General features: G+C 39.3%; 1 protein-coding gene across 14 annotated transcripts in view; it reads right to left on the reverse strand.

Annotated features, from left to right (window-relative positions):
- MID2 (midline 2) overlaps window positions 1-23,440 on the reverse strand; it is a 109,248-nt gene that overhangs the window by 51,748 nt on the left and 34,060 nt on the right. Inside the window, exon 4 of one of the 14 annotated variants that reach the window (XM_086386683.1) lies at window positions 615-23,433. The exons of the other annotated variants lie outside the window; for them this stretch is intronic. Coding sequence (XP_086242809.1) covers window positions 23,233-23,433 — 201 coding nt within the window. The 3' untranslated portion in view covers window positions 615-23,232. Of the gene's footprint in view, window positions 1-614; window positions 23,434-23,440 lie in introns of those variants that run through there. 14 annotated transcript variants of the gene reach the window in all.

Here is a 23,440-nt window from a genome sequence, read left to right on the forward strand (position 1 = left end):
ATTTAACATCTCTGAGCCCATCTTTCTGCCAAGTAAAACAGAAGCACTGCAATCTATCTTGCAGATTGTTTTAAAAACCAAATGAGAAAATAGAAATAACAGCCTTAGCACAGAACCCGGAACCTAATAGGAGTTAAATAAATATCGACGACCTAGAGGGTTGGGATGCAAGGATGGGAGGGAGGCTCAAGAGTGAGGGAATATGTGTTCATTATGGCTGATTTGCATTGTTATATGGCAGAAACCAACACAAGATTGTAAAGCAATTTTCCTCCAAATTAAAAGTAGGTTAAAAAAATATTGACGATCTTTCCCACTCCCCTCACACCCCTACTTGCTACTCTAGACTGGAAATATGCAGTACTTCTTTCCCAGAAAGTGAAAATTCAGTGTTTGATATATGTCTATACTTATTCATCTTACTGCAAAAAAAATAGGATGACTTGCATTTCAACTCTTAATGGTTTATCATTTTCAACTTATATTTCTGTAATCTTTTGTTGGTTAATGGAGATAGTTTTAGAATTTAAAACGTGTAGGTGTGTATATGTGCACATAAGAATGTGTTTCCAAATCATTTAAAGGCTTCAATTATTACTCAGGAGTTCCTTTCATTTTCTTCTTAATCTCATCTAGAACTTAAAGGGCTGGGTTGGCCTTATTTGAATAATGAGCTAACTTATTCAGTGACTTTGGTATGAACATATTGTGGAAATTCAGCTCTAAGATCTCTTACGAGTTCAAATCTCACATCTCCAGTACCAGATTCCAAATGCATTTTCTAAGGAAGGATACATCTACATATGGCCAATTTCTGTGGGCTGCCTTTAGACAGTATTGTGGTTTAGTTTTTGTACCTGGATCTTTCCCTGTTCTCACATTCACCTCACTGAGGAGCTTCAAACAATGTGACCCCCAAAAAAGGAGGGTAAATTGGGCATGGGAGAAAACTGGGCTAGTCCTGAGAGTGGGGAAATAGGACTTTGTGACAGAAATGGATTTGGCAGACAAAAAGGAAGCTAGACTATGATTCTGACTGGAGAGGGGGGTAGGGAAAATGAAAATGTTTTCCTTACACTGATATATTGCAGCCCTGATGTACTGGTTGCAGTGAATGTACATTACTATTACCATTTTAAACATTTTTATTATGAAATTTTCTAAGCATATTTAAAACTAGACATCCTCTAGATAAAACTTCATATATCCATCCCCCAGCTTCAAAAGTCATCAACATTTTGCTCTATGTGTTTGATTTATTTCCATTTTTTGCTGGAGTATTTTAAAGCAAATCTCATGTATTATTTTATCCCCTAAATACTTCAGTTTGAATCTCATAAATAACAGGATATTTTATTGCATGATCACAATGATTAAAATAATTCCTTAATAGTATTCGTCTAGCACTTGTTCCATATTTAAATTTTGCAATTATGTAAAAAATGTACTTTTACAGTTGATTTGTTTGAATCAGATACTTTATGAAGAGGAATTTAATACTGATTTTTCAAAGGACATCTATATTTCTAGGGAAAGGGAAAAGGAAGTCACTCAGTCATGTCCGACTCTTAGCGACTCCATGGACTACAGCCTACCAGGCTCCTCCATCCATGGGATTTTCCAGGCAAGAGTACTGGAGTGGGGTGCCATTGCCTTCTCCATTCTTCTTCTTCTCTATATTTCTAAGGAATAATTAAATACTACTGTTTTGTAGTGAAAAAGAAAATGGAAGACCCCATCAGTACTATGCACTCTTCCACTCTAATTATTGACCCTTAAAATTCTACTTTCAGAAATGTATGTCTTTTTAATGGCTGAGTAATACTCCACTGTGTATATGTACCACAGCTTTCTCATCCATTCATCTGCGATGACCCAGAGGGATGGTACGGGGAGGGAGGTAGGAGGGGGGTTCAGGATGGGGAACACGTGTACACCCATGGCGGATTCATGTTGATGTATGGCAAAACCAATACAATATTGTAAAGTAACTAGCCTCCAATTAAAATAAATAAATTTAAATAAAAAAAAAAAGAAATGTATGTCTTTTTTGAAAATACAGATCTCTGTATAGCAGTTTTCATTCACTAAAAAAGCATTGTGGGGCTTCTTTGGTGGTCCAGTGGTAAGAATCTGCCTGCCAATGCAAGAGACATGGATTTGATCCCCAATCTGGGAATATCCAACAACTAAGCCCATGCATCACAACTATTGAGCCTGTGCTCTAGAGCCTGGGAGCCATGACAAGAGAAGCCACTGCAATGAGAAGCCTGAGCACCACAACTAGAGGGTAGCCCTTGCTTGCCATAACAGGAGGAAAGCCCACATGGCAACAAAGACCCAGCACAGCCAAAATAAAATTAAATAAGTGAATAAATAAAAATTTCTTAAAAAAGAAAGCATGGTGAATTTCAGTGTCCCAGAAGATAGATTCTGAAAGATACTTGAGAGGAGAAAAAGTCATCTCTAGAAAGAACAAAGAGTAAGAAAGCCAGGAGATGCAAGGGTGGCAGGAATTGTGAAGAAAACTACTTAAGGACCAACATGGGGATATTTAATTGCTTACTCAAAACTGCTTCTGATTTCTCTGACCTTGTTCTCTATGGAAACAACCCAAACCATAGAGACTTGGCTGTTTTCCCTGTAACAGAGGAGTTAGGATGCCCACTGGATGACATCAGTTTTCTAAACCCTAACTCTAATCAAGTGGGAGCTCCTGCTTTTAGCATCCAAGGATATTTCTCTTAGAGAGGAGAGCAAAAAGGCTAGGTGGAATTGACTGAATTCAGCAGCATTTTGTAACAGTATGGCAGAGGAAAACACAGGAAAGCCCCATCTGCTCCCTTGTACATTTCTGGTGGGAGTGTAAATTGCCTTGGTGAACAGAGAATGTTGACAGTATGTATTAATAATTTTAAAGATGAGCCTTTTCTTTAAGCTATCAGTTGCACTTCTAGGAAACAAATATTCTTAAAAATAGGAGAAATGACAAGGGGAAAAGATATAGTTACAGTGCGAAGCAGACAGATGAAATAGGTAGGTTTCAGACTGAAAAATAAGCAAGGACATACAGGATATGGGGAAAAATATTGATAAAACAATGTAATAGTTACATGTAGAACTTTGCATCCTGTAGAAAATATATATTCTATTTGTGAAACAGACAATTCATCATGTACTTCAGCACAAAGAATGATGAAATACAGATACATTTAAAAAGATATAGCCTACCTTCTCTAATTATAATCCTGTAAAATAAGAAGAAAATAACAAGAATATGAACCCCTAAATCCTTAAATATTTGGAGATTAAGAAACATATGCCTAAATAAATTTTGGAATCAAAGAGGAAATTAAAATTGAAATTCGTAATTTTATAGAAAATAATGAAAAGGCATACCTTATTAACAGGATCTACAGGATAGACTCAAAGCTCTACTCAGGAAACTGCATATGATTAAAAATAAATGAATTAAATTTTCAATTTAAGAAACTGGAAAAGGACAATAAAATAAACTAAAAGGAAATGGAAGGATCTCATTTTATAAAAACTGAAATTGATTAAATCAAAACAAAACTATCATACAAAGTATAATTAAAATCAAAAGTGGGTTCTTTGAAAATCCTGATTAAGTAAAAAGAGAGAAAACAAAACAAACAAGAAAAACACAATGAAAAAGGAGATACACTCATAGATACAGACAATAGTATGCTAGTAAACATTTAACAATCGGCTCTCAAAAAAAGCCTCTATTTGCAGTGTTTGCTAATTTTCATGGTATAAAACTCCTAACATGGTGGATTTTAAGCTACCAGTGTGAAGTCACTAAACCCAGAAATGTACACAACTGGCTAGCCAACTCCAGCATACCACTAGATGGACATAAAAGTAATTACAAGGAAATATTATGTGCAACCTACAGGACGCAGATGAAAATCTATCAGCTGTGAAAATACTACCTAATTTTACCCAAGAAGAAGCAACAAAACCTTGAGAGACTGAAAACTTTAGGCCAGACTGGAAAGCTGATTTAAGATGTATAATTTTTTTTTAAAAGATGGTTTCAGAACTGGGTTCCATAAACTCTTTAGAGAACAGATCATTCTTATGCTGTTTAAACTATGAAGACCACAGAGAAAGACAAAAATAAATCCCAACTGCATTTAGTAAATCTAATATAACCATAATACCAGAAACCTAAAAACAGTATCAGAAATAATAAGACTATATAGATTGATTTCACTTCTGGATACATATAGAAAAATTCTACATCAAATAGAAAATGAAATCTAAAAGGGTAACAACAGAATGGATGGGTGCTAAGTCACTTCAGTTGTGTCCAACTCTGTGTGACGCTATGAACTTGTACTCCACCAGGTTCCTCTGTCCATGGGATTCTCCAGGCAAGAATACTGGAGTGGGTTGCCATGCCCTCCTCTAGGGGATCTTCCTGACCCAGGAATTGAATTTGCCTCTCTTATGTCCCCTGCACTGGCAGGCAGGTTCTTTACCATTAGTGCCAACAGAATAAAACAGTATAATCAAACAGAGTTTATTCTGGAAATAAAAGAATGATTCAACATTATAAATATCTATCAACACACAGGATTGTATTAATATATTCTAAAAGATTTTTAAACACAATTCAGCAGGCAATCCAAATAAAAACTCTACATAAAGGACAACTTTTAAATATGATAAAGGAAATAAATAGCAAACATGATATTCAATGGTGAAAATTCTAAGGTCCTTCCTAGAACATGAACAAGGCAAAACTATTATTCAGCAATGTTTTTAATGTTTTAGTTGAGACAAAAGAATATTAGAAAATTAAATAATTGATATAAAAGATAATTATTTGGTAAGATTATTAGAGACAAGAAAATACATAAAATCAAGAGTCTTTTCCACATGCTATTTTAAATGGAAATAGAAAAGCCACTCACAACATGGACAAGACCATAAGATACCTATGGATCAATTTAACGAGAATGGTACTGTACCTATTTGAAGAATACAATAAAATATTAAAGAGAAGTTCCCAAAAATTAAACCTGAAAAACTGCAGAGACATAGAATGATTCTATTTGGGACAATTCAACATCATTTCTTCCCAATGTAATACAATGACAATCACAATCAAAATTAAGTATATTTGGTAACTAGATAAAATTATTTTAACGTTCACATGGAGAACAAAATATCCAAGAATAGCAAGAAAATTATGATAAAGAAATATCAGATATTACTAAATATTAAAAGTTACCATAAAACCACTATGATCAAAGTAGTAAGGTATTGGCATAAGAATAGAAAGTTAAAGCATTAGAACAGAGTAGAGTCTAGAATAGGTCCAACTACATATGGAAACCCAATATGTGGCAATGGGAAAAGGACTGTTGTGTGAATAAATGGTCTTGGCACAAGAGCTCTTTATCTGGAAGAAAACAAAACTACATATCCTAAAATAAATTTGAAAACCACGTATCCTAAAATAAAGTGAAAGTGAAAGTGAAGTCGCTCAGTCATGTCCGACTCTTTGCGACCCCGTGGACTGTAGCCCACCAGGCTCCTCCATCCATGGGATTTTCCAGGCAAGAATACTGGAGTGGGTTGCCATTTCCTTCTCCAGGGAATCTTCCCGACCCAGGGATTGAACCCGGTCTCCCGCATTGCAAGCAGGCGCTTTAACCTCTGAGCCACCAGGGAAGCCCATCCTAAAATAAATTCCAGGTATATTAAAGGCTTAAAATACGAAAAAGAAAACCACTGAAAACATGTAAAGAACATTTAAGGAGGGGAGACCTTCCTCCCATAAGCCAGGGACACTAAAAGACATATAGGAAAATAAAGATAAATGACAAATGGGGGGTGGGGGCGGGAATCACAACATGGACAGATAAAAGGCTAACATCACTAACATAATAATAAAATATTGGATATCTCCAATATTAGTGACAGTAACCTTTTTATCTGTTGTATATATATATGCCTCCATCCTCTTCACAGTCTCTGGTGGCTCAGTGGTTAAGTATCCACCTGGCAAGCAGGAGACGCAGGTTTGACCCCTGGATTAGGAAGATCCCTTGGAGAAGGAAATGGCAACCCACTTCAGTATGCTTGCCTGGGAAATCCCATGGACAAAGGAGCCTGGTGGGCTACTGTCCATGGGGTTGCAAAAGAGTCGGACAAAACTTGGCAACTCAACAACAACAACATCCTTTTTCTCACCTAACCCATATATTGATTTTTGTGGTTTTAAGTATGACCTACCCCTTTACATTCATGGTGTACAGCTTCCAGCAGGCTCTCAATGTTTCCTACTCATCTTATATTAGTAGAATTCTCTTAACAGCTGTTTCCATCTTTCTTTACAGTAGCTAATTCAAATCTCCACAGTCCTCAAAGCTCCAAGGTCACCACCTCCCTTCTCATTCACAATAAAAGCACAGCAAATGTTTTACTTCCATCTTCATGAAGAAAACAGAACCCATGTCACAGAATTCCTTCACATTCTCAAACAAACCAATAAACAAACATACCTGCACCTTCAACCATCCTGCCCTCAGCTGGCATTATTTTTTAAAAATGGTGTCTCTCTTCCTCTAGAAAGTTTATCACTCTACCTGTGCTCTGCACCCCATCCTCTCCCACCCTCTTGGAATCCTCACTTAATCAGTCTTCCTTTCTCTCTCCTTCATTCAACCTCTCCCTCTCAACTGGCTCCTTCCCATCAACATTCAGGCCGTAGCTCAGCAGTTCCTTCAACTACAAACCAATTAAATAACCCTCTCCAGGGTTTGAGACCTGTAGGCACTCTCCAGTGGGGGCTTCCCAGGTGACACAGTGGTAAAGAATATGCAGGTTTGACCCCTGGATCAGGAAGAAGATCCTCTGGAGAAGGAAATGACCACCCACTCCAGGATTCTTGCCTGGAAAATTCCATGGACAGAGGAGCCTGGAAGGCTACAGTTCATGGGGTCACAAAGAGTTGGAGTGAGCATACACAGATGAGGATGATCAAGTCTCCCATAGTTTTAAAAAAATCATCCATTTCCTTCTGGAAACACTCTCTTCCCTTGGTTCCCATGACACCGATTCTCCTAGTTTTCCTTCTGATCACTCCAGCTCCTCTGCCTGAACCATAAATGCCAGTATTCCAAGAATTAGATTACCCTTAGTCTTATGCAATCTCATGCATCTAAAGCCTCAGTACCACCTATATGCCAGTGCCCTGCTTATCTTTTTGTAAAAAGAGCTTTATATAAGGACTTCCTTGGTGGTCCAGAGGTTAAGACTCAGCACTTTCAATGCAGGGGGTTTGGGTCTGATTCCTGGTCAAAGAACTAAAATTTCATAGGCCTCACGGCACAGCCAAAAAAAAAAAAAGAGCTTTATTGAGATATAATTTACATACCATAAAATTAATCTAAGTGGGGGATTCAATGACTTTTCAGTTTTATATATATATAAATTATATATATATATATTTCAGATTATTTTCCATTGTAGGTTATTACAAGATATTAAAATACTGTTCCCTGTTATATAGTAATCCTTGTTTTGGTCTATTTTATATAGAGTAGTGTGCTTCGTGGAGAAGGCAATGCCACCCCACTCCAGTGCTCTTGCCTGGAAAATCCCATGGATGGAGGAGCCTGGTAGGCTGCAGTCTATGGGGTTGCTAAGAGTCGGACACAACTGAGCAACTTCACTTTCACTTTTCACTTTCACGCATTGGAGAAGGAAATGGCAACCCACTCCAGTGTTCTTGCCTGGAGAATCCCAGGGACGGGGGAGCCTGGTGGGCTGCCGTCTATGGGGTTGCACAGAGTCAGACATGACTGAAGCGACTTAGCAGCAGCAGCAGCAGCAGCAGCAGTGTGCTTCGCTAATCCCATACTCCTAATTTATTCCTCCACCTCCCCTTTCCCTTTTGGTAGCCATAAGTCTGTTTTCTATGTCTGTGAGTCCATTTCTATTTGGTATAAACATTTATTCTTTTTTTTTTTTAGATTCCACATGTAAGTGGCATCATGTAATTTGTCTTTCTCTGTCTATCTGACTTATTTCACTTAGCATGATCATCTCTATGTCCATCCATGTTGCTGCAAAGAGTATTATTTCATTCTTTTTTATGGACAAGTAATATTCATTGTATATATGTACCAAATCTTCTAGCCACAGGACTGGAAAATGTCAGTTTTCATTTCAATCCCAAAGAAGGACAATGACAAAGAATGTTCAAACTATGGCACAATTGCAATCATCTCACATGCTAGCAAAGTAATGCTCAAAATCCTTCAAGCTAGGCTTAAACAGTATGTGAACTGAGAACCTCCAGATGTACAAGCTGGATTTAGAAAAGGCAGAGGAACCAGAGATCAAATTGCCAATATCTGTTGGATCATTAAAAAAGCTACAGAATTCCAGAAAAATATCTACTTCTGCTTCACTGACTACACTAAAGCCTTTGACTGTGTAGAATACAACAAACTGGAAAATTCTTAAAGAGATGGGAATACCAGACCAGCTTACCTGCCTCCTGTGAAACACATATGCAGGTCAAGAAGCAACAGTTAGAACTGGACTTGGAACAGTGTGAAGTTTCTCAGTAGTGTCTGATTCTTTGCAACCCCATGGACTGTAGACTACCAGGCTCCTCTGTCCATGGGATTTTCCAGGCAAGTGTACTGGAGTGGGTTGCCATTTCCTTCTCCAGGGGATCTTCCCAACCCAGGGATTGAACTCAGGTCTCCCACATTGCAGGCAGACAGTTTACCATCTGAGCCACCAGGGAAGCCCATGGAACAATAGACTAGTTTAAACTTGGCAAAAGGTTGTATATTGTCACCCTGCTTATTTAACTTATATGCAGAGTACATCATGCAAAATGCCAGGCTGGATGAAGCACAAGCTGGAATCAAGATTGCCAGGAGAAATATCAATAACCTCAGATATAGATGATACCACTCTATGAGCAGAAAGCAAAGAGGAACTAAGGAGCCTCTTGATGAAGGTGAAAAAGGAGAGTGAAAAAGCTGGCTTAAAATTCAACATTCAAAAAACTAAAATCAAGGCATCTGGTCCCATCACTTCATAGCAAATAGATGGGGAAACAATGGAAACAGTGACGGACTTTATTTTCTTGGGCTTCAAAATCACTGCAGATGGTGACTGCAACCATCCTTGGAAGAAACGCTTTGACAAACCTAGACAGCGTACTTACTAAAAAGCAGAGGCTTGACTTTGCCTACAAAGGTCCATATAATCAAAGCTATGGTTTTTCCAGTAGTCATGTACAGATATGAGTGCTAGACAATAAAAAAGGTTGAGCTCCGAAGAATTGATGCTTTTGAACTGTGGTGTTGGACAAGACTCTTGAGAGTCCCTTGGAAAGCAAGGAGATCCAACCAATCAATCCTAAAAGAAATCAGTCCTGAATATTCATTGGAAGGACTGATGCTGAAGCTGAAACTCCAATACTTTGATTACCTGATGTGAAGAGCAGACTCATTGGGAAAGACCCCAATGCTGGGAAAGATTGAAGGCAGGAGGAGAAGGGGACAGAAATTATTCCAAAGACAGAGGATGAGATCTTTGGATGGCATCACTGATTCAATGGACATGAGTTTGAGAAAATTTTGAGAGATGGAGGAGGACAGGGAAGCCTGGCATGCTGCAGTCCATGGGGTCGCAAAGAGTAGGACATGACTGAGTGACTGAACAGCAACAACAAAATGTACCACATCTTCTTTATCCATTCATCTGTTGATGGACACTTAGGTTGCTTCCATGTCTTGGCTATTGTAAACAGTGCTGTTAGAGAATGCAATAATTTTTAAAAATTAATTTGTAGAACTGTGCAACCATTACCACAATCCAAGTTTAGAATAATTCTACTTATCTCACTTATCTCTCTTTCCATCCTAAATCTCTCTCTTGAAATTTAGATCCATATGTCTAACTGCTTACTGAACATTTTAATCTGTATAACCACAGGCATCACAAAATCAGTTTCCAAAACTAAACTCATCTCCTTTCCTCACCCTTTTCCATTAAATCTGATTCTTCTCTAATACTTCCTAAATGAATACCACTGGGCCCTAGGAAATCCTGGGCATTGTTCTTAATTTCCCTTCCTCATCCCCCATATTCAATTAATCATTAAATCCCTAATTTTACCTCCTAAATATAATTCAAATCTATCCCTTTCTATCATTTATTATTATGTCACAGTTCTGTCCCCTAGAATCTCTCTATCTATCCATTCATCCAACAAATAGACACTGAGTGCTTACTATGTATGTACCAGGCACCACAATACAATAGTCATCTAACTGGTCTCTCTGTCTCTGGTCTTGTATCTTCCCAATCCAAACTGTGTTCTTAATACAGCAGCCAAGCAGCATAATCTTTTTAAAAAAACACACTCCTCTCAATGATTAATACAGTTTCATTGTAATTTTCAACTGGCTTCCCTCTGACCTTGAAACAGATTACAAACTTCTTAAGGGCCTTTGTGATCAGGTCCCTCCTTGCCTCTCTAAGTCTCATGTCTCATCACTCCCCTGGGATACATTACTTAGTTATCTGAGTTTCTTCCTTTTGGGGGGATAATAATAATGCCTATCTCAGAGGTAGCTTGGGTGGATTAAATGAGATAATATGTGTAAAGCACTTAACAAATACCTGACACATATGAAGTGTTAATAAATGTTAGCTATTGAGAAAAGCCCTTAGCAAGCATCACTACAAACAAAGCTAGTGGAGGTGATGGAATTCCAGTTGAGCTACTTCAAATCCTAAAAAATGATGCTGTGAAAGTGCTGCACTCAATATGCCAGCAAATTTGGAAAACTCAGTAGTGGCCACAGGACTGGAAAAGGTCAGTTTTCATTCCAATCCCAAAGAAAGGCAATGCCAAAGAATGTTCAAACTACTACACAATTGCACTCATCTCACAAGCTAGCGAAGTAATGCTCAAAATTTTCCAAGTCAGGCTTCAACAGTATATGAACCATGAACTTCCAAATGTTCAAGCTGGATTTAGAAAAGGCAGAGGAACCAGAGATCAAATTGCCAACATCTGCTGGATCATGGAAAAAGCAAGAGAATTCCAGAAAAAATCTACTTCTGTTTTATTGACTATGTCAAAGCCTTTGACTGTGTGGATCACAACAAACTGTGGAAAATTCTTAAAGAGATGGGAATACCAGACCACCTGACCTGCTTCTTGAGAAACCTGTATGCAAGTCAAGAAGCAACAGTTAGAACTAGACATGGAACAACAGACTGGTTCCAAACAGGAAAAGGAGTACATCAAGGCTGTATATTGTCACCCTGCTTATTCAACTTATATGCAGAGTACATCATGAGAAATGCCAGGCTAGATGAAGCACAAGTTGGAATCAAGATTGCCGGGAGAAATATCAATAACCTCAGATATGCAGATAACACCACCCTTATGGCAGAAAGCGAAGAAGAACTAAAGAGCCTCTTGATGAGAGTGAAAGAGGAGAGTGGAAAAGTTGGCTTAAAACTCAACATTCAGAAAACGAAGATCATGGCATCTGGTCCCATCACTTCATGGGAAATAGATGGGGAAACAGTGGAAACAGTGTCAGACTTTATTTTTGGGGGTTCCAAAATCACTGCAGATGGTGACTGCAGCCATGAAATTAAAAGACGCTTACTCCTTGGAAGAAAAGTTATGACCAACCTAGATAGCATATTCAAAAGCAGAGATATTACTTTGCCAACAAAGGTCCGTCTAGTCAAGGCTATGGTTTTTCCAGTGGTCATGTATGGATGTGAGAGTTGGACTGTGAAGAAAGCTGAGCGCCGAAGAATTGATGCTTTTGAACTGTGGTGTTGGAGAAGACTCTTGAGAGTCCCTTGGACTGCAAGGAGATCCAGCCAATCCATCCTAAAAGAGATCAGTCCTGGGTGTTCACTGGAAGGACTGATGCTAAAGCTGAAACTCCAGTACTTTGGCCACCTCATGCAAAGAGTTGACTCATTGGAAAAGACTGTGATGCTGGGAGGGATTGGGGGCAGGAGGAGAAGGGGACAACAGAGGATGAGATGGCTGGATGGCATCACCGACTCAATGGACGTGAGTTTGAGTGAACTCCGGGAGTTGGTGATGGACAGGGAGGTCTGGCATGCTGCGATTCATGGGGTCGCAGAGTCGGACACGACTGAGCAACTGAACTGAACTGACCTGAAACATTCACATAGGGAAAGTGACAAGTTTTACTGACTCTCTATAAGGGTAGTTATTTTTTAAAAGGAGACCGTAGATAGTAAACACCAGTATCCTGGGAATACCATTTGCTTTCACTTCCTGGGCTAATGATGTGTTAGCAGCTGTCTAGCAGGTTAGAATTAAGCATGGGGCTTGGCAGGACTCACTGTAGTTCAGTGGGTTTTTTTTTCAGGTGGTTTGCTGCCAATATCCTGTTTTTGACAGAAATGGAGTGTGAAAGCATAAAGATGTTTAATTCCACTCCCTGGTCTGCAGACCACTGTGCAATTTGCTTACTCATCTGTAAGAGTAGATTCTTGCTTCTTAAATAAAATGTTCTCTCTGCTACCAATATAATACAAATTCCACTTCTTTTGAAAGCCAATGGAATCCTCCTAAAATAGGTTGCATTTCTTGGCTGAAGACTGGATGGCAATTAGAATCCAAGAATAGTCCAAGAAGACTAGAAGAGCTCTTCAGATCCTAGAACACGTCACAAATTTGGCAAGAATTATATTATGTGCACTATATAGTAAACTGGCATCTTGTGATTATTTTCTTCCTTCCTTTTCACAAACTTGCTCACCAAGTACCACTGTGGTCCTTTCACCCTTCTCTAATCCTCCTCTTGTCCTGTGCTTGCCCCTCCACCTGAGATGTTTCAAAGAAGACATCTTTGTGCACTTACAAGCCTGCTGTTGTGTGCCAGCATGTGACTACCCATGTATAAACTGGGAGTTGAAAAGCAAAAGGCAGAAGTGTCTGGTTCTATGTGACATGGGCTCCCATTGGTACAATGCAGTCTTTTGGCTAAAGTTCTATTGGTTTAGAAATTATTCCAAAGCCAATGACTGTCTTATGCTTTTGATGTTATTAGAAGAAGCTGGAACAGGCCTGGGATATGGAGGAGAAGAGGGCAGAAAAACTGCTCTGAACATGAGAGACAAGGTTTCCAATCAGAGCAAACAAAAGACTACCTCTTCCAGGTGTTTCTCAGTTTTTTTCCCTATATGGGGGAAAATGCCAAGGGTTTGGAAAGAACCCTTTGAGAGGGGGGAAAAAAAAAAAAAAAAACAGATGTCAAAGCAGTCCTCACGACCCAGTTTAAATAGTTATTCTCTCATTATACATATTCTTCTTTCCACATATATTCTCTTTATAATATACCCACTTCCACACAAACACACATACACGAGATGAACACTCAGGCAGCCATGTTTGAAATAGAGAGATGCATAGCATGTGGAAGGTTGCTAAGATGCATGCTCTATAGAAAGCTTATCACCACAAAGAAGGGCATGCCCAAACACTGATCAGATACACACCATGCCCTTCCCACATAGACACACATTCACATAACACACCAAGACTGATTATACTGACAAACGTCTGTCCTTATCCAGACTGTAGACACAATAATAAGCAACTTGCAAAGCACTGCACATAGAGCCACTAACTGACCTGGTCAGCTCTGCCCTTCACTTTAAATATAGCGTAGTGTTTAAAATCATGAATTCTAGAGTCTAACTGGATACAAATCCTCACTCTGCACTTACTTCCTGTGTGACTTTGTACAAATTAGTTACCTGCCCTGTGCCTCAGGTTCTCTGTCTATAAAATGAGAATAATAATAGTACTCATCTCATAGGGTTATGGAGAAGGAAATGGCAACCCACTCCAGTACTATTGCCTGGAAAATCCCATGGACTGAGAAGCATGGTGGGCTGCAGTCCATGGGGTGGCTAACAGTCAGACACGACTGACTGACTTCACTTTCACTTTTCACTTTCATACATTGGAGAAGGAAATGGCAACCTGTTCTTGCCTGGAGAATCCCAGGGACGGAGGAGCCTGGTGGGCTGCTGTCTGTGGGGTCGCACAGAGTCAGACACAACTGAAGCGACTTAGCAGCAGCAGCATAGGGTTATTGTTAAGATTAAATAAGTAAATTCATATAAAGCTCTTAGGAGTAATAAGAGTTCCTAGAACTGCCTGAGATGGGGTAAACTTAGATTCTAGATATGATTTAGGTGAGAGGAGAGGGAGTGGGAATGCATTGAGCTGTGGAATTCTTTTTCTGTCCTGAAGTAGTAAATAGTTGATTCCATAGGTGTGCCTGCACTTCTCAATCATTCCATTGGAGGACATGGGCCCACCATTAACAGTAATAATGTATCTGGACCACTAACACCATACATAAAAATTAACTCAAAGTGGATTAAATCCTTGAATATAAGACCTAAAACAATAAAACTCCCAGAAGAAAACATAGTCAATAAGAACCTTGTGGAGAAAAGCCTTGTGTACTTCTAGTGAGAATGTAAATTGGTGCACCTGATATGGAAAACAGTATGGAGGTTCCTCAAAAAATTAAATGTATCACTACCATATGATTCAGCAGCTCCACTTCCAAGTATTTACCCAGAGAAGATGAAAAACTAATTCAAAAATATGTACCCAGGACTTCACTGGTGGTCCAGGGGTTTAGAGTCCACCCTGCAACATAGAGGTTGCGGGTTCAGTCCCTGGTTGGGGAGCTAAGATCCCACATGCCAGGGGCAACTAAGCCCACATGCTGCAAAGAAAGACCCCACATGATGCAATGAGAGCTGCATGCCGATGCTGATGTTTGGCAGAAACCAGCACAATACTGTAGAGCAATTATCCTTCAACTAAATTAAAAAAAAAGATCCACATGCCCAAACTAAGATATGAGGCAGCCGAATAAATAAGCAAATATTTTTTTAAAATATGCACCCCCATGTCCCCACAGCATATTGTAAATAATGCTTCATCTGTTTCATAGCATTATTTACAATAGCTAAGACATGGAAACAATCTAAGTGTTCATCAGTGGATGAACAGATAAAGAAATTGTGATATACCTATATAATGTCATAAAAATGAATGAAATCTTGCCATTTGTGACAGTATGGATGGCCCTTGAGGGCATTATGCTAAGTGAAATAAGACAGAAAAGGATAGATACCATATGATCTCTCTTATTTGTGGAATCTAAACAAAAATTTTAATTAAAAAAATAAGCTCATAGATACAAAAAAATTGGTGGTTGCCAGAGGTGGGGGATAGGGGGATGGGGAAAATGGGTGAGCTGTTTCTAGGGTTTTTTTTAACTTAATTTAATTTTTAAAAATAGTAGCAATGTATGTACTTTTTCTGAGGAAATCTATATATTTACAGTCATTATGATATTATATTTATCAGTTATAGCCTAAGTGTGATAAAATTAAGGACACTTTTTAATTTTAAGATTCTTTTTTTAATTTTTTTTAACACCAAAAACATTTTGTACTGGGGTGTAGCTGATGAACAATGCTGTGATAGTTTCAGGTGAACAGTGAAGGGACTCAGCCATACATATACATGTATCCATTTTCCCCCCAAACCCCACTCCCATCCAGGCTGGCACATAACACTGAACAGACTTCCATGTGCTTTATAGTAGGTTTTTGTTGGTTATCCATTTTAAATTTAACAGTGTGTACATGACCTTCTCAAAGTCCTTAACTATCTTTCCCCTCTGCCATCCCCTGCAACCATGAGTTCATTTTCTAAGTCTGTGAGTCTCTCCCTATTTTGTAACTTCATTTGTATCATTTCTTTTTAGATTCCACATATAAGGGATGTCATATGATATTTCTCCTTCTCTGTATGACTTACTTCACTCAGTATGACACTCTCTAGGTCCATCCATGTTGCTGTAAATGGACTTATTTCATTCTTTTTAATGGCTGAGTAATATTCCATTATATATATATATATATATACCACATCTTTACCCATTCCTCTGATGATGGACATTTTTTTCCATGTCTTGGATATTGTAAACAGTGTTGCAATGAACACTGGGGTGCATGTATCTTTGGGAAACATGTTTTTCTCTGGGTATATGCTCAGGACGGGGATTACAGAGTCATATGGTCATTTTTAGTTTTTAGTTTTAGTTTTTTAAGGAACCTTCATACAGTTCTCCATAGTAGCTGTACCAATTTACATTCCCACCAACAGTGCAGGAGGGTTCCCTTCTCTCCACACCATCTCCAGCATTTGCTGTTTGTGGATTTTTTGATGATAAGACATTTTGACTGGTGAGAGGTGATACCTCATTGTAGTTTTGATTTGCATTTTTCTAATAACATCTTGAACATCTTTTCATGTCCCTATTGGCCATGTTTATACTCTTTAGGGAAATGTCTAGTCAGGTCTTCTGCCCATTTTTTGAGTGCTTTGTTTGTTTTGATGCTGCTGCTGCTGCTGCTAAGTCACTTCAGTCGTGTCCAACTCTGTGTGACCCCATAGACGGCAGCCCACCAGGCTCCCCCGTCCCTGGGATTCTCTAGGCAAGAACACTGGAGTGGGTTGCCATTTCCTTCTCCAATGGATGAAAGTGAAAAGTGAAAGGTAAGTCACTCAGTCGTGTCCGACTCTCAGCGACCCCATGGACTGCAGCCTACCAGGTTCCTCAGTCCACGGGATTTTCCAGGCAAGAGTACTGGAGTGGGGTGCCATTGCCTTCTTCGTGTTTTGATGCTATTAAGTGTCATAAGCTGTTTGTTGATTTTGGAGACTAATCCCTTATCAGTCACATCATTTGCAAATATTTTCTCCCAATCTGTGGGTTGTCTTTTTGTTTTATTGTTTCCTTTACTGTGCAAAAGTTTTTGAGTTTAAGTAGGTCCCACTTGTGTATTTTTGCTTTTATTTCCATTATTCTGGGAGATGGATTAAAAAAGATGTTGCTGTGATTTATGTCCGAAAGTGTTCTGCCTATGTTTTCCTATAAGAGTTTTATACTGTCCAGTCTAATATTTAGGTCTTTAATCCATTTTGAGCATATTTTTGTGTATGGAGTTAAGGAATGATCTAATTCCTTTTTTTTTTTCAACATGTGGCTGTCCAGTTTCCCCAGCACCATTTGTTGAAGAGACTGTCTTTCCAACATTGTGTAGTCTTGCCTCCTTTTTCATAGATTAATTGGCTAAAGGTCCATGAGCTTATTTCTGGGTCTTCTATCCTGTTCCATTGATCTACATTTCTATTTTTGTGCCAGTATCATACTGTTTTTATGACTGTAGCTTTTTAGTATAGTCTGATGTCAGGGGGCCTGATTCCTCCAGCTCCATTTTTCTTTTTCAAGATTGCTTTGGTTGTTCAGGGTCTTCTGTGTCTCCATGCAAACTTTGAGATATTTTTTGTTCTAGTTCTGTGAAAAATGCCATTGGTGATTTGATAGGGATTACATTGAATCTGTAAATTGGCTGAGAGTAAATCTTTACTGCTAAACTCTTTTGTAATGGTTAAGAAAACCTGTCTCACATGTCTCACATGAAGACAACATTTACCCAGGAGCAGAGTCATGGCCCAGGAGGCCCAACAAGGCAGTCTCAGGGAAGAAGTGTGGGTCCCACAGTAAACTGACTGTATGACCAGGGTCAGTAACAATACCTGGAGCTGACCACCCCTGACCTGGGTCTCATGGCACAAAAATAATCGAAGCAAGTAAGTGCCTTAACAGTGGGCATTACTGCTTCCTTCTGCTGGCTCGAGCAGCCATTTTCCCTCTGCTTCCTAACTCCACGAAGGGTTTTTATGGCAGAGAGTTGCTCTGGGCTATCAAATATAGGTACATAAGAGACTTCCCATTGAGTCAGGAATGCCAAGGCCCCAAACGGATAATCTACTCTTCTGGAGTTATTTAATGAAGTGAGGAAAATCAGTGGGCATCCTAAGCTGTCTCCTCTGTTTGCTGATTAGTGGCTTAAGTCGTGTCTGACTCCTTGTGACCCCATGGACTGTGGCCCATCAGGCTCCTCTGTCCATGGGATTTTCCAGGTAAGAATACTAGAGTGGGCTGCCATTTCCTTCTCCAACAGTAATAAATCCGTGGCAGGTAGACAGTGTCTTCAGTCAGCTGCATAGCACAGCAGAAAGAACTTGGATTTCAAAGCCAGAGAGATGCAAGACTGAACCTGAGCTAACTCTATGTTTGACCTTGAATAAGTCATCAAATTTCTCTCATTCTCAGGTTCCTCATTTGTAAAATGGGGATATCACCAACATTATCACAGGATTGTCATAAACACTGAGATTAGAAACAAGAATGCCTCTAGCACAAAGCCCAGGACGTAAGATTCAAATATGATTCTCTCCCACTCCTAGTCTCTGCTGACCCTATCACACAGCTGGACTATTCCCGACAAGCAGAGACAGAAAGGGCATTTCAACAGCTGTGTGCATGTCTGTTATAGTGGTGGATGTTGTTTTCATTTTAGGGTTTTTTTTTTTTTGGTTTTTTATTTATTTGTTTGGTGTTTCGGTTGGGTTGATGGCAAGAAAGGTTGGAGACAGAGGTGGAACTGGAAACATTTAAAGGTTATAGGGTAGGCTTGATATGGCTATAACTGGAATTATCAGAATTCCACCAACTTTTCAAGAGCACATTGGAAATTGGAAACTTGGATGGGTTGTGCGAAGAGTGGAGCAAGCAGAAGAATCCAAAATTAGGCAAGTGTTCTGGTCATTTAGTGAATAACCTGGAATTTGAACACTGAGAAACAGGAACTGGAGGAAGAAGACAGCAGAAGGGGAATGGAGCTATAAAGTGAACTTCACTACACTCCCCACTCCAAAGGCACAACAACAGAACAAGAGTACATGCCTATATGAACTGTTTTGACTATGAAAACATGGCCACACTGGAAAGCTTCTATGCCCTATAGATGTGGGGGAGGAGGGGAGGGAAAACAATGTTAATCCTAACTCATTTTATCCTTACAGCCTGTCATGTGTCCACACCCTCCAAATGTTTCAAATGCAGCCTTTAATGTCCTCAAAATTTTATTTCACTGGAATATATCAAGAATTGTCACAAAAGAATGAAACACATTAGGTGCCTGAGAAATTATAAAGCATTTTCTTTTCTAGTATAAAAATAGGCTATGCCCACACTTCAGATTGCACGGTTGATTTAGGTTTTTCATCTATATTAACTATCAATTGCCATATATTTATTAAGATTAACTATAATCCTCTGAATTAGTCATTTCAGTAGTATAAATGAATAGACTGACTATGTCACTCTGTACTTATTTCCCATTGTTCATGAAAACCATTTTCTTCACCTATTATTCCACATTGGCTTCAAAACAGCTATTTCATTCTCATGAGGCACTGGGAGGCCAAATCCTCCTCAGGAGCTTAACATTAAGTCTGTTCCTCCTGCTCTTCCATCTTCCACAAAAATACTCACAGAACATTCTGGCTAATAAACATTTTAGAATCCTCAATAAATATTGAACCACTGTGCTGTGCATCTGGAACTAACAAAGAGTTATATGTCAATTACACTTAAATTAATAAAAATCCCTCAAAGTCACTGTTTTAAAAACCACTAGAGATGAAAGCATCTGTCCCTCCCCAAAACATTTCTTTGCCTTTGCTTAGGGGCAGTAATCAAGGGGAATTTGGGCAGGATAATAGGCAAGTTTACTTAAGCATCAACTTAAAGAATCCCCTAGATATTCATGCAGAAGGGCAGTGAACTTTTCCATAGTAAATAAAATTAGTTTAATTCAGTAACTGAAAACCGGCAGCTTATTGAGCATAATAACCCTTTTTGGTGTACCACCTTTGTACAGTTGTGGGTGGGTGATTAAATAGGGCCATGTGGCTGAGATTTCCAACATTTTTAGTGCTGCAATTTCATCACCACTCCTCTTTCCCAAGGCAAGTTCTAGTTCATGTGTTAAATTTGAGATTGATTGTGATTACTGTCTTCCCCACCCTCAGAAATATTGATCCTCTAGAAGTTCTGAAGTTGGAATCTAGGAATCTCTGGCAAAGGTGAGGTGCCCAGAAATACTGCTGGTACTATTAATACCAGGCTTCCCAGGTGGTGCTAGTGATGAAAAACCCACCTGCCAATGCAAGAGCCACAGAAGATGGGGGTTCGATCTCTGAGTTGGGAAGATCCCCAGGTGGAAAGCATGGCAACCGCCTCCTGGAGAATCCCATGGACAGAGGAGCCTGGCAGGCTACTGTCCATGGGGTCGCACAAGAGTCGGACACAACCAAAAGCAACTTAGCATGCATATGCACTATTAATACTGGTACTATGAATACTAACAACTGCTCCTATTATCACTCCTGCTGCTGCTGCTGCCACTGGTACTACCATTTATTGAGCCTCCACTATCTGCTTGTTATAGTAGCAAGTGTTTTACATATATTACCTTTCCCTTAAAAATATGATTAGCCTAAGTTTCATAGATAATGAAACTGAGGCTCAGAGAAGTTATGTGTGTGTCCAGGGTTACACAGCTAGCACACCCAACTCCAAAGCTACCATATCACATTGCATCCCGGAAACCACACACTTTCTATGAGGAGTAAGTTGCAGAAACTGAGGAGTGAGCTGTAGAAACTTAGAGCTGGGCAGGAGGGCCCAGGATTGGAAAGAGGGCTGGAAGCCAAATCAGGATGGGAAATGAAGCATGTATAGTCAGTCAGTGGATCTAGTGACTCTTATTGTGAGCTACCAAGTAATAAATAAACAATTAGAATACTATACAGAGTGTGAGTCTGATTGTTTGGCATTTCAAAAGGATAATAACTATCACTCTATTTATCTTTTCACTTTCATGATCAAACTTCTCACAGCATGCATTTCCTTACAACTTACTTTCTCTTGGACCTCTCTGACTCTATCCTCACTTTTCCACTGAACCTTCTCTCAAAGTTCACTAATGATATCTTCCTATATAATGGCGCCACTCCAGTGGACTCTATCAAGACTCCCACACCTTAAAGGCCTCTCTTCCTTTGCCATTCTGAGCCTCGTTTTGTCAGTTTTCCTCCTCCATTCTGTACCTTCTGTTTCTTTTGCTTTCTTTCAGAATTCACACCCATATATCATTCCCCTTACTCCCTACAAGTCATCCTCATGATGGTCAGGGACCACTGGTGATGAACAAGGGACATCCAAGTGATGTATGCCTTGGCCTTGCAAAAGGAAGTATAACAGTGGGGTGTTCAGGGGTGTAGGCTCTGGAGCTAAAGTGTCTGGACTCAAATCCACACTCTGTTACCTACTAGCAGCATGACCTTGGCAAATCACTTCAATCTCTCTGTATCTCAATGTCTCTATCTGTAAAGCAAGAATAAGAATAGTGTTTACCTTATAGTGTTGTTAGGATTAAATGAGTTAACACATATAAAGTGCTTACCTGTAATGTAAGAAATCATTGTCACTTATTATTGCAGTCTTTACAGAGGTAATATCTAAAATGTTGATTATGCCCACAATTGAAAATTTTCCTTCTGATATTTAATTTTTTAAATACACGCCATCCCTCAGTAACTTTGTAAAAAGTTCCAGTCTTTTCATTTATTTTTGGAAAGTTGGCTTGTTGTTGTATTCTCAGTGACAAACAATTGATTTTGGTGTCCTAGGCTTTCTTCTCATTGTACACATTCTCCATGGCTTTCAGTGCTACTTAGTTGACTCCCCAGTATTTATCCCTTTCCCAGACCTCTCTCCTGACCTCCAGACCCAGACAGCTGTCCACTAGGCGTTTCCTACTTGACTCTCTGACCCATGGCACAACAAACCTCACTTGTCTAAAAAGAATTCCATTTATTTCCTAACCTAGTTAAAAGCAACACATTCATTTAGTTCCCCAAGACAGAAACCTATGGATCATCCTACTATTCTCTCATCTCTCTACCCACTGCATCTAACTACTCTCCAAGAAATATTGATTCTACCTCCTACAAATCTGTTTTGAATTTATCTCCTGCTCCCTAACCATACTGCCACTGCCTTAGGTTGGCCTTCATCTCTCCATGGATCAGTAAAAGCCACCTCACTGGTCTCTTCGCCTTCAGTTTTGACCCTTGACACTTGCTCCATCCTGCACACTACATCCAGAGCAATCCCGAAATGAAGACCGTATCCAGTTACTCACTTTAAATCCTTCCATGGGTCCCCAAAGTCTACAGGATAAAGTCCAAACACCTGTGCATGGTATACAAGGCCCTTCGCTACCCAGGCCCTAGCTACTTCTCTGTACTCACCTCGCACAATGATTCTCCCATCTCACATTCTGGCTGAACTAAACTTCTGGTGCTCCCCTGAACACCTCTATACTGTTTACCCTCCTATGTTCTTGTATGGTGTTCCTTTCACTCTCTTTTCTTATTCTGGGGGGCAAAATTCTACTCTTATTTAAGACAATTTGATTTTTGGTCCCACTCTACAGTCCTTCCTAAGTCCCTCAGACAGACAGGTATTTCTTTCTCTACGCTAGCTTGTCATCCTGCACTTACCTTCATTAGAATAATTACCACTTCACATTGTATTTGACATTTTACCTGTTAAACAAGTTCCTTGAGGTCAGGGACTATTCACTGTTTGTCTCTGTATAGCCAGTGTGTGGCATACCATTTTGCCCATACAATTTGCTCATTTCCACCTCTTTTAATACCTCTGCTCCCTGTCTCAGCAGAAGGGGGAATTTATTGTTCCTCATTCAACATTTGTCTAAAGTGCATTTTCCCCACTAAATTTTCCATAATTATGCTTACATCTCTCTAATGACTCTGTTTTATCATATCCTCAGTGCTTGCAGAAGACTCTTCCAACAAACATATTTGTGCTTTAATGATTTAAGATTCTATTATTTCTTCTAGTTCAACCACTTGAAAACATTTCAGGATCATCTGCTGGAATCACTCAGCACAATGTTTTTTTTTAACTAATTTCTGTTAAGATACCTATTTTTACGCTTGGAGAAGCAGACATTGATTGTTGCTATTTCCAAACCAAATACCATTTCAGTGAGCAACAGGAGTAGAAAGGGGAGAACACCAAGTCACCTACAGTTTGAACTCTAAGATTTCTGAAAGTTATTGGAGCAAAGACTTGGTGGCAAGATGAAAAGCTGAAATTCTGCAAATTCAGCTCATCTCCTTTCTTTTTTCTTTCTGTTAATCCTAAAGAGCCATGCCACCCAGGTCCTCAAATGGTTTGAGAAGAGCCAGCAAGAAATCAATCTACCCATGGAGCTTCTGGGATGGACAGACCCATTGTCCGGCAACATTTCTGAAGAAGAAAACAGATGGCACACAGAATAGCCAGGAAGTGCTTTAATCCACTCCACGCCCTAAAAT

The sequence above is a fragment of the Bos grunniens genome, chromosome X (genome assembly GCF_055505025.1).
Source record: "Bos grunniens cultivar Pamir isolate PY7600 chromosome X, Bosgru_T2T1.0, whole genome shotgun sequence".
Lineage (NCBI taxonomy): Eukaryota > Metazoa > Chordata > Mammalia > Artiodactyla > Bovidae > Bos > Bos grunniens.